This window comes from Ahaetulla prasina, chromosome 1 (genome assembly GCF_028640845.1).
Source record: "Ahaetulla prasina isolate Xishuangbanna chromosome 1, ASM2864084v1, whole genome shotgun sequence".
In the NCBI taxonomy this organism is placed as follows: Eukaryota; Metazoa; Chordata; class Lepidosauria; order Squamata; family Colubridae; genus Ahaetulla; species Ahaetulla prasina.
In genome coordinates, this window is record NC_080539.1 from 120533608 (window position 1) to 120546131 (window position 12524).

General features: G+C 40.8%; 1 protein-coding gene across 5 annotated transcripts in view; it reads left to right on the forward strand.

Annotated features, from left to right (window-relative positions):
- Positions 1-464: 464 nt before the first annotated feature.
- The window catches only part of HACE1 (HECT domain and ankyrin repeat containing E3 ubiquitin protein ligase 1), a 91511-nt gene continuing 79451 nt past the window's right edge, over positions 465-12524 (forward strand). Inside the window, exons 1-4 of one of the 5 annotated variants that reach the window (XM_058174686.1) lie at positions 465-754; positions 3467-3521; positions 8711-8800; positions 10609-10713. In XM_058174686.1, coding sequence (XP_058030669.1) covers positions 679-754; positions 3467-3521; positions 8711-8800; positions 10609-10713 — 326 coding nt within the window. In that variant the 5' untranslated portion in view covers positions 465-678. The remainder of the gene's footprint in view (positions 755-3466; positions 3522-8710; positions 8801-10608; positions 10714-12524) is intronic. The other 4 variants (XM_058174694.1, XM_058174703.1, XM_058174712.1 and 1 more) reach the window with 4 other exon arrangements.

Below are 12524 nucleotides of genomic sequence, written 5' to 3' on the forward strand. Positions count from 1 at the left end.
TATACCTCCTTATATTTACCCATATATGTTTATATACTATATAATCTTTTGTATGATTCCTACATATATTGTTGTGACAAAATAAAATAAAATAAAAATAAATAAAAAAACCATAGGGTTTTTTTTGCTGCCATCTACTTGTTCTCTACGGGTCTGATAACTCTAGCAGAGAATCTTGCATAAAGCCAACTATCTGAAGAATTTTGAGGGTCAAAGTGCACATAAAGTTGCCAAGTTTGAAAAATACCAAGTTTGAAAAGTACACTCTGCAATTATGATGATTCCTTTGGTAAGCGATGCTTTCCATAGCATCACTCGGCTCACTCTGCCTCTATACACGTCATGATGTAGCACGCCCCGCCCAAGAATTTAGAGGCAGGGACGAACTGAGGGCGGAAGCTTTCCTCATGCCATGATCTTATCTGAGCATGCGCCTCTCCGGAGCGGTCCCGTTTATTTTTGACTTAGCTCTATGGCGTCCCTGCTGTAGGCGCTCGGCGCATGCGTATTGCGAAGACGAGAGGAACCAGGAACCGGCGGCGGGCGAGCGTGGTTGTGTTTAACCTTAGCGGAGCCGCTGGCCATGGGCTGAGCTTGACGGGCTCCGGGATTTCGGCGTGACAGGGCCGGGCATAAGGCGGCCGCAGTGAGGGCTTTGGAGGAGGCCTGGCTCCGAGGATGGAGAGAGCCATGGAGCAGCTAAACCGTCTCACCAGGTCCCTGCGCCGTGCCCGCACTATCGAGCTGCCGGAGGGTAAGAGCGGGCGCGCTACGGGGACAGTGGATGCGAGATGGGTCTGCTCGTCCGAAGAGCTGCGGCTTGCAGGTCGAGGATCGCAGGAAGGAGGAAGGAGTGAAAAGGAAAGTCTTAAGGGCGGGGGGCATCTAGGAGGAAAAGTACTTCCTTCTAAAACTAGAGACGCCTTCATATATTCAAGTGTTGAAGAAAGCTTTTTTTGGGGGGGGCGGATGGGAAGTGGTTGAAGCTTTTTCCTTTCCTTTTCTTCCGCTTACTAATCAAATACATCAGGAATTCTTTCTCAGCTAGGCAAAAGTCAGAACCAGGTGTGCTGAAGTTCGGAAACTTGTCCCAAAGGTACTTTTTTAAGAGGGCTTTCTGGTTTTTCGTGGAAGATGTTTCGCTTCTCATCCAAGAAGCTTCTCTGATTCTTCCCCCACCATCCAGTCAGAGCTTGAAGAAGCTTCTTGGATGAAGAAGCAAAAGGTCTTCAAAGCAAAACCAGAAAGTCCAGTTGCAGAGGTGGGTTTCAGCAGGTTCTGACCAGTTCTGGAGAACCGGTAGCGGAAATTTTGAGTAGTTTGGAGAACCAGTAGAAAAATTCTGACTGGCCCCGCCCCCATCTATTCTCTGCCTCCCAAGTCCCAGCTATTTGGGAGGAAATGGGGATTTTATAGTATCCTTCCCCTGGAGTGGGCTCGGAATGGAGATTTTACAGTATCCTTTCCCTGCCACGCACACCAAACCACACCCCCAAGCCATGCCACGCCCACCAAGCCACACCCACAGAACTGGTAGTAAAAAATTTTGAAACCCACCACTGTCCAGTTGCCTCTTGAAAAAGCACCTTTGGGACAACTGTGACCTGGATGACTGATAATCTCCAGAGACATTAAGTTTGGAATTTGCGTCAAAGAATGGATGAATTGGAAAGGATCTTCTATCTAGGTTATGTAGTTTTAACACTTTGCTTCTAGTGACAATCTACTGATTATTCAAAATAGTGGCCACCTGGATCTCCTAAGAAAACCTCAAGCCATAGGAATTCATTTGCTCATTTTAGTAGCTATTATTGGACTGACTTAATTTTCAGATTGTTTCTGATATGATGGCTGTTACTTCAAATTCAGCCTCTTCCCCTTTGTCCTGCATCTTGATTTCTATTCTCTTTCTACAGAGAATAGGTAGCCGTGCCCCTTCTTGCAAGCCTTTAAATGTTAGGATAATGTGCTATCATGTTTCTCCTTAGTCTAATTTGGAGATTTAAAGGGGTTGCTGGGCATGATCATCCCATCAATTTGGAGTGAGTGTTATCAATATGCTATTGACCCCTAGTTAGGCTTTGTCACTCTGGACCAAGCCAGGGATGCTATGGAAATCCTGCGCCAGTATCTAGAGCCTGTGAAGATCTGTTAGGAGGGAAACAGGATCACATTCAAGTCAACCAAGACAGGCTTGGTATTTGGCAGTAAACTACCAGACAGTTCAATAACTTTTGCCTTGGTACTTTGGATAGGGTTGAACTTCTGAAGGAGATGGCTTGTGACTTGGATTCTTGGCTGCTGCCCAAGCAGCAGGTAGAAATTGGCCAGAATGCACTTTGTACATGCTCTATTTATACCCTTACTTGGTCCAAGATACCTTGGCAATGGTAATTTAAGCCCTGATCACTACTCATATGGATATTGTCATGCATTTTGCAGAGGGCTTGGAAATTGCAGCTGGTACAAATATCGGGACCCAATTATGAGTGGGACACTTCTACATGATTCATGTAGAATTTCACCAATGTTACAGTTGTTGCATTGATTAGCATGTTCTGGGCCCAATTGAAAGTGCTGGTCATTATCTTTAATAAGATATAGCAGATAACACCATATCAGAATTTTATTTATTTGTTGTATTTTTATTCCAAGCAATTCTCAGTGTTCATAATAGAAAATGAACATACACAGCAGATAATCTCAAATGGGCACTAAATATAAAAACAATAGTACCATAAACAGTATGGGGATTGCATCATTTCCCAAATGCCTTTGAGATAAATCAATATTAAATTATTTCTGAAAGTCAGCAGCAAGCGTACCACCTGCCTTTAAATTGTGCAGGGGACATGACTGAAAATACTTTCTCCCAGGCCCAGAGAGCAATCAACAGGTTTATGTTCAGTTTATTATTATTTTTTCTATATTCACTAGTCATTTTAACTTGCAATTTGCATAGCAATAGCACTTAGATTTATATGCAACTTGCTCATTTTACCAGGATGGAAGGCTGAGTCAACTCTACATCCTCTTTCTGTGTAATTTTCATTTTAAATTTGTTTAAAAAAATATTTATTTCTTACTAGGGAATAATTTTAATATTACTGCACTGTTTGTGCTCCAGTTATTATCATTTTATCCACTGCTTCTTTAGAAATACAGTATTTCGAGATGAGGATGTTGTTTAGCTGCTGCGTGAAGTAGCTTCAAATGTATTAATGCTATTTAAAGAATTCCCTGGGTACCTAATGGGGAAGAAGCTCCACTTGTTTGACAAATACTATGTAATGAAGAATGTGCAAACATCCTGTATATACTATACTGATTAACACATATGTGTTTACTTACTGTAATAGGAAAATGTCAGTACCGGCAAAACTTGATGCTTCTACAATATTGTCAAAGCAGTAAGGTCATTTTATTCTTCAAAATGTATTACAGCTATAATTTATTTTCTACACAGATAGTGAAACTGCTGTTTACACGTTAATGCCGATGGTTATGGCTGATCAACACAGGTGAGTCTTCACAAGCAGCTCTTTATTTATTTATTTATTTATTTATTTGATTTTTATACCGCCCTTCTCCCGAAGGACTCAGGGCGGTGTACAGGCAAAAGTAAAAAACAGACAATACAATATACAATTTAAAATGCAAGTTAAAAAACTTATTAAATTAGCCTAAAAACTTTAAAATATATAAAAAACTAAAACCCCATTTAAAATTAGTAATAAGAAATTTAAAATCGATAAAACTTAAGCCAGCCCTGCGCGAATGAAAAGATGTGTCTTCAGTTCACGGCGAAAGGTCCGAAGGTCGGGTATTTGGCGTAAACCCGGGGGAAGCTCGTTCCAGAGTGTGGGAGCCCCCACAGAGAAGAACCTTCCCCTGGGGGCCGCCAGCCGACATTGCTTGGCGGACGGCACCCTGAGAAGTCCCTCTCTGTGAGAGCGTATGGGTCGGTGGGAGGCATGCGGTAACAGCAGGCGGTCCCGTAAGTACCCAGGCCCTAAGCCATGGAGCGCTTTAAAGGTCATAACCAAAACCTTAAAGTGCACTCGAAAGGCCACAGGTAGCCAGTGCAGTCTGCGCAGGAGCGGTGTTACGTGGGAGCTACGCGTAGCTCCCTCTATCACCTGCGCAGCTGCATTCTGGACTAACTGAAGCCTCCGAGTGCACCTCAAGGAGCCCATGTGAGAGCATTACAATAATCCAGCGAGAGGTAGCAGGCGCATGAGTGACTGTGCACAAGGCATCCCGATCAAGGAAGGCGCAACTGCGAACCAGGCGAACCTGGTGGAAGGCCCTCCTGGAGCGGCCGTCAAATGATCCTCAATCGACAGCCGTTCATCCAGGAGGCGACCTAAGTTGCGCACCCTATCCTTTGGGGCCAGTAACTCGCCTCCAACAGTCAGCCACGGCTGCAGCTGACTGAATCGGGATGCCGGCATCCACAGCCACTCCGTCTTGGAGGATTAAGCTTGAGCCTGTTTCTCCCCATCCAGACCCGTCGGCTTCCAAACACGGGACAGCACTTCAACAACTTCATTGGGGTGGCCTGGGGTGGAAAAGTACAGCTGGGTGTCATCAGCGTACTGCTGGTATCTCACCCGAAGCCACTGATGATCTCACCCAGCGGCTTCATATAGATGTTGAACAGAAGGCGAGAGAATCGACCCTGCGGCACCCCACAAGTGAGGCACCTCGCGGTCGACCTCTGCCCCCTGTCAACACCGTCTGCGACCGGTCGGAGAGATAGGAGGAGAACCACCGATACGGTGCCTCCCTCCCAATCCCCAACCGGCGCAGCAAGATACCATGGTCGATGGTATCAAAAGCCGCTGAGAGGTCTAATAGGACCAGGGCAGAGGAATAACCCCTGTCCCTGGCCTCAGAGATCATCCACCAATGCGACCAAAGCTGTCTCCGTGCTGTATCCGGGTCGGAAGCCGGACTGGAGCAGGTCTAGATAGGCGGCTTCATCCAGGTATTGGGGTAGCTGTCGCGCCACAGCACTCTCTACAACCTTCGCAACAAAGCGAAGGTTGGAACTGGGCGATAATTACCCAAAATAGCTGGGTCCAGGAGGGCTTCTTGAGGAGGGTCTCACCACCGCCTCTTTCAAGGCGGCAGGAAAACCCCTTCCAACAAAGCGTTGATAATCCTCTGGAGCCAGCCTCGTGTCACCTCCTGAGTGGCCAGTACCAGCCAGGAAGGACACGGGTCCAGTAAACATGTAGTGGCGTGAAGCCTCCCCAACAACCTGTCCACGTTCTCGGGAGCCACAGGGTCAAACTCATCCCAAACAGACTCAACAAGGCGTGCCTCCTCTCCTCGCTTGGATCATCCCAATTTCGGTCCAGACCATCCCGGGCTGAGCGATTTTATCGTATAGATAACCACTAAACTCCTCGGCACGTCCTGCAAGGTCATCCGCACCTCCTGATGAAGGAGGCGGGTCACCAGGCTGGGGCGGCGGGCGGTTATCTGCCGACGCAATGAGGGTGGAGGTGTAGGAACGCCTCGCCTCCCTCATTGCCACTAGGTAGGTCCTAGAATAGGACCTAACTAGTGTCCGATCAGCTTCGGAATGACTGGACCTCCCGGTGCTCTCTAGGCATCTTCTCCGGCGTTTCATCTCCCTCAGCCCCTCGGAGAACCAAGGGGCCGGACAAGATCTGCGCCAGGTCAGAGGCCGCAAAGGCACAACACGGTCCAAGGCCCCAGCCACGGCCTGTTCCCAGGCCACAACTAGTTCCTCAGTCGTGCCGTGGGCCAGATCCTCAGGGAATGGCCCAAGCTCCGTCAGGAACCTCTCAGGGTCCATCAGGCGCCTGGGACGGAACCAACGTATAGGTTCTGTCTCCCTGCGATGGTGAATGGCGGTTCGGAAGTCTAGGCGAAGGAGAAAATGATCGGACCATGACATTGGTTCTGTTACTAAATCATCTAATTCCAGATCATTTAACCACTGTCCAGAGATATAAATCAGATCCAGCGTGCCTCCCCCCATGTGCGTAGGGCCATCATTTACTCGAATCAGGTCCAAGGCCGTCATGGAAGCCTGGAACTCCCGAGCTGCAGTCGATAACAAGCCAGCTGATGGTAGGTTGAAATCCCCCATGACTATAAGTCTGGGGGTCTCAACCGCCAAGCGGCAAGTACCTCCAACAGCTCGGGCAGGGCTGTGGTCACGCAGGAAGGGGCCAGTGCAGCGATCAACAAGCCCAACTGATTCCTATGGCCCCACCTCACATAGAGGGATTCACAGCCGGCAATCTGAGGAACAGTGGCCTCCCTCGGCTCTAGATCTTCCTTAATGACAACCGCCACCGCCCCACCCCTACCTTGGGCCCTCGGCTGATGAAATGCTCGGAAACCTGGAGGGCACAGCTCAACAAGGGGAACCCTCCCCTCTGGACCCAACCAGGTCTCAATAAGAATTTTCTTTTTTTTAAAGAAAAATTGTTCAGGCTTTGCATATTGGATCACAGGAAGAACTGTTTTTTAATATAATGGAGGTGCAATATTTGTGTCTAATGCTGTTTTTCATTTGATGTCATTTGAAGTTTATTTTTTATTTTTAAAATTATGAAATGCTTCCATTGTAATCACGATAAGAGTTGACAAAAGTTATAGTTTTCTTGTAAATGTTTCTTGCTTGTGATCCAGGAAAGTATTACAAGAACTTTAGCCAAATTTGAAGAAAATGTCAGTGTTGAATAAATTATATTTTCTCATTTCATTTTTTAAAAAAAATAAAGTAATTGTTTACAGCTAGTTATTTGAAGGTGATAACCTAATGTTGCTGGTAAGCAAGCTAGAGCCACCTTGCTCTTATTTTCTCAATGTATATATAAATTTTAAACTCGGTAGATTTTATAAAAAAAATATACTACAGTTTTGGATATAGTAATCTTTCCCATAAATAAATTTAAACTAGAACTTTTTATAAAGAATTTTCCTATATAAAGTAGAAAATTTGTAGTATTTGTGAACCAGAGAGAGGAAAATGAATGAAAAATATTTTGTAACTATGCCATTAAGTTGGATTCATTTCTTAGTGACTGCATGAATAAATATTTGCTCTATCAGCCTATCTCCAATAGTGTACATATTGTAGGTTTTTTCAAGGATATTCTCATAACCCCTTTGAGTCTATTTACCTTATCTATCTTCTTTCCCTTCTGCTTCTTCAGCCTTGTCAAGTACAATCACTTTTTTCTAGTTCATCATTCGTTGACATCACACACATGTTCATTTGACATTTTTCTTTCCATGTTTGGCTTTATTTGTCTTTTTTTACTATCTCAAACAAAACCTTATTGCCACAGAGTCTTGTTCTGTATTTATTAACCTGGGAAATTAATACATCAGGTGCTACTTCAGAAGTCCTTAAACAGTTCAGTTGGTATTTTAACTGTGTCTGTGCTTTTCTCTAGCTAGAAGTTCTTTTTCCTGTAAAATTAAATCACTTCCCAAATATATTTTTTTATTGACACATCATTCTGTAATCCTTTTTTAAAGGATTTTAATAAAAGTGCTCTGCCTTCCTTTAAACTTGCAATTGCCCATTCTCTTCTGTGATTATTCTCGAGTATTCATTCAAAACCCATGGTTCTTCTGATGTTCTTAAAAGATCTCTCTTTTTTTGTTATGTTCTTCCTTTTGTTGATTAAGAGGTGTGTTTTGTTGTTTCTTCACTGCTATTGAAAATCTATATTCCATTGTGCTTTCTTTTTTTCTTTTTCTTTTCATTCTGGCTGTTAGGATAGGTTATTTTGAAAATGACTTCAATTTTACTTGAAATTTGGGGAGTTTTTTTCTCCTTGAGTTTTCATGATATCCCTTATCTCCTCTCATTATTTCTTAGATTCATAGTCACTTAAGTATACTGAGGCTGTTCCTTACATTGATCTTATGCTGTGACTATTTATCAGGCTATGCCTTGTTGGAACAATTGTTCTAATTATATAGTTAATACCTTTACCTAATGATGTGTGCCACAATTTCGGAAAGTGTTGGGGTTGTCTGGATTACAGAGTGAGTGAGAGCAGTGGTGGGATTCAAATAATTTAACAACCGGTTCTCTGCCCTAATGACCAGCTGGGTAGGCGTGGCTCGGTGGTCATGTGACTGGGTGGGCGTGGCCAACTCAACGTCACTCACGTGGATGGGTGCTTCGCCTTAGCTGTTACAATGGCTGGTTACTAAGCTGGTTACTAAGGGTTAACCAGAGAGGCAGTTTCTGTAAGCAGGGCAATAAAGTTTAGGCTAGAAACACCACCAGAATGTTTCCTTCCTGCCTTCCTTATAGGATTAGCCCTGTAAAGTGGAAAATAAGATTTCTTCCAACAACCGGTTCTCTGAACTGCTTAGAAAGTTAACAACCGGTTCTCCCGAATAGGTGCGAACTGGCTGAATCCCACCACTGGGTGAGAGTAATTATGTAAGTGGGTATATTTCATGGCAATCAACGCCTCTTAAAATTTGCTGTAGAACAATTAAAGGAACACTTGCACATCTTGCTTTTAAATATTCCATTGATGCAATTAATATTCAGCTGGGCATTCAATTTTAAACTGAGCAGTAAGGTGGGGTTCTTGTTTTCTTTGACTTACAGTGATGTGTCATACACAACAGCCATCTGGTCTCTATTAAAAGTAGCTGAAAATACAGCTCTCTCACTAACTAAAATATGTCTTAGATCTGTTTCAGAGTTGCTGTCAAATTCAAAATTTGATGTCAATTATGCATTTGGACGTGTGAAGAGGAGCTTGCTTCACATTGCAGCTAAGTAAGACAGTCCTCAGAAAGTTGTGAAATGTGTTAATAATCTTTTACTTTTTGCTTCAATTCTTTGAATTTACTTTTATTTTTACTATATATTAATTATTCTTTAATTTTCATTTTTTCATTTTTTAAATAAAGCAATCATTAATCTTAAAGGAGAAAGAAAATGTAAAAAAATAAAAATGCAAGCTGAAAATAGGAATCTTTTTTTTACTGTGTTTCCCCGAAAATAAGACCCTGTCTAATATTTTTTTGAACCCCGAAATAAACACTTGGCCTTATTTTCGGGGAGGTCTTGCTATTTTGGGGCATGTGAAGCAAGATGGGGCTCCTCTTGCTGTCTTACCTGATTTCGAGCTCTGCGTTTAAATATTTTCAGGGAGGGCTTATTTTCGAGGGGGGGGGGAGGCTTATTTTAACACATGTGCGCAAAAGCCCGATTGGGCTTATTATCAGGGGATGTCTTATTTTCAGGGAAACAGGGTATCTTCAGGTGAGTGCCTTCCAGTTGGCTCTTGGCAATTGCCTGCAGTTGGATTGGCAAAATTTCAGAGTAGTTTGATATTGCTTCCTTTCTAGGTCTGAGAAAGAGTGACTGGTCCAAAATTATTCAGCTAGTTTTGTATCTAAGGCAGGACTAGAACTCACCACCTCCAGCCTTGGGTCTTTCTAGCTTGGAGTCTTAACCACTACAACAAACTGGCTCTCTGAGAGGAGGGAGGGAGGGAAGGAGGGAGAATGAGAATGAGAATCTTTTGATTAGTAGAGAATATTGTCTTTTCCAAAACAGATAAATCATAAATTTTCAACAACCGTTCCTTGACCAATTGAATAATATCCATTTTCCAATTTGTTAATATAATTCTTCCCTTCAGTATGCTGCTTCCTCTGTACAACCACCACCCCTGATAAACAGTGAAATTCCAAAACTTTACTATGTAATTCAACATCACATTGACATCTTTCACATTTAAAGATTTCCCTATAAAACTACTAGTAAACCATTAATACATTGTACCACATATGCTAAATAATCACTTGCCCATATCATATGGGTCAGTGAGTCCTCAAATGTTTTTGCACCTCTAGCATAGGAAAGTTGATGTTCGCTCTTTCAAGTACATTCTTTGAATGTATTCTTTCCAATACACTGCAAATTTAACTTTTTGATTAATTTCAAATATCATTTAAACTTCTTAAGGAGTATTCAGTGAAGCCATAAATGTGGCTTTATGGAAATTCTAGTTTGTTATTTACATGTTTGAAATATCCCAGAAATGACAGTTTTAAAAATGTCCTTGCACTTTTGATAGAGATGCATTACAGGTTTTATTTCTGTCATGTATTTCATTAAGTATCAAAGTAACTCAGGTGCTTTTCAAGCATAGACTGTATTAATAGTATGTTGAGAAGTCTGTAGGATTTGCCCATTTTTGGAAGCAATTTCTGTTTTTGAGCAACAAGTTGATATACTTTAAGTTCTTTTACAGGAAGACAAGTCTTTGTGTCATAGTCCATACAATAGATTAGTAATTTTTAAAAACATCAAAGAACCCCTAATTTAAGTACTTGATAACTTATTCAACATGTTAAGCTTTGATTTAGGTTTCAGTATTTTAGTTATTCTATAGTAAACAACTTTTTTTATCCTGACTGATTTTCTTAATTTTCAGCTCAAGTTTTTTTAAAAAAACAATAAGTTGAAATGAAAGTCATTTTAAAGTGATATCATCATATTGCTTCTTTTTTTGTGAAAATTATCCTTTTCTACTTTTATTTTTTGTTAAAATGTTTCTAAACTTTCTCCCATAGCTGTGGATCAGTTGAATGTCTAATTCTGTTGCTAAAAAAAGGTGCAAACCCTAATTACCAGGATATTTCTGGGTGCACTCCACTTCATTTAGCTGCTCGGAATGGGTAAGTTCTGTAGCTGTCACCGTTAGCTATTTGAATAGTAGCTGTAACAAAAATAGCTAAGCAATGTACAGTATTTGGTCTTTTAGTGAGCCTTTTTAAGGGAGAATCTTTGTTGAAATATAGTGATGCTATACATTAGTCAGATTTGAGGATTGTTCAGACTGCAGAATAATACTTAAGAACTATAAGAAGCTATATTTTTGTTCATCTTCTGGATGTGATTGATGCAAATATTGCCAAATTATGTTCCATATTTTGAGATTTAAAGGTATGCATGCAAAATGATACTCTGCTTAAATCCAAGGAAATTGACAACCTGCATTAAAAATTTTCAAGTAATATAGAAATGATTCTTAGCTATAATTTTAATTACATCTAATTTCATTCTTTTCTCCCGAAATTAGGAATAGGGTATAGGGTATGTTTAAATATAATAAAGTTTATAATAAATGTTTAGCTCAGTATTTCATTTTCAGTCCAGCTGAACTGAGAACATGGTTACAGTGTTATCAAGTAATTTTAAATATATTTATATAGTTAGTTTCTATTAACCTGCTAGTCCATTTTAAAGATTTGAGTTGCAACTCCCTAAGAGACAATGATCTTTGGACTCTGTGCTTTCAACTAAACGGAACTTAGTGTGACTTCATCCATAATTTAAATCCAGGGGAAAAGTTGTAACCTGCTCCCCTCATTGGAGAATTGCAGCAATTTCATGATTGAGTGCTAAAATCAAAGGAAGAAAGATGGAACAGAGGTTTTAGACAGCCTGTTGTTGTTTCTTTTCCTAAGTTTGGTGAAGCATTGCTGTTGCCCTTAAGAATATTCCAAATATCCCGATAGGCCTAAATAATTTATTTGTATCACTAAATACGGCAGCAAAATGATCAAGTATCTATCACTTGATTTGGACGCATTTTGGAGGTGAGGGCTGCAGTAGAGGTGATTTGCCTCCCAGAGGTCTCCTTGTTTCTTTTCCAATTTTATTTATTTTAAAAAATGCACAGACACAAACTGGGCATAATTTTGTCTATGTAATTTCATGGGGCTGTACGTTGCCCACTCTGATTTAAGTTTTAGGCTTGGCTTGTCTTTAAAAAGAAGAAGAAAGAGAATACATTTTTCTCCTTGAAAGTACACATCAGAACATGTGCAGCTAATATTCAGTACAAAATGCAATGTATAGTCCTAATGACTATTGATTTTCTATTTAAAAAATGTGACTCAGGTTTCACAGGTACAGATCATTACATGTGTGAGGTAGAGGAATATTTGAATGCTATATTATACAGAAGGGAATTCCAACATTAAGAATGCCTTTATTAGACATTAGGAAATTAAAGAAGTAATTTTATACTATTATACAGGTTTATACTTTCTATTAGTGCATTACTATTCCAGCCCTAGTAGTTGTGTATCATAGTCAATGTTGTTCACTTTTCTTCATGGCTTGATCTGTGGCCAAGGGAATATTTGGGTATTGGGAATTGTAAAGGTAGCATGTATGAGGTGTCTAACAATTTGATTGTATATGGGCTAGTGAAAATTGTTCCAAATTTAGACAATCTAAATTCTAAGTTCATGTATTAGTGTTCCAATAACAGTTGTTTACCACTGTTGGCTTCCTCCAAAATTTTGAGATATTTATTTGCAAATCTCAGTATTTTGTAATTTTTTCCAATTCCAATTCCTTCTGATGTATTATGTTCATGGTGCCAGTCTAGATTTTAAAATTCCATAAAATATTTGCTATGCCATTTTCAATGATACTATCAGTGATTTCATGTTTTCAGTAATACTTAAAAATATGT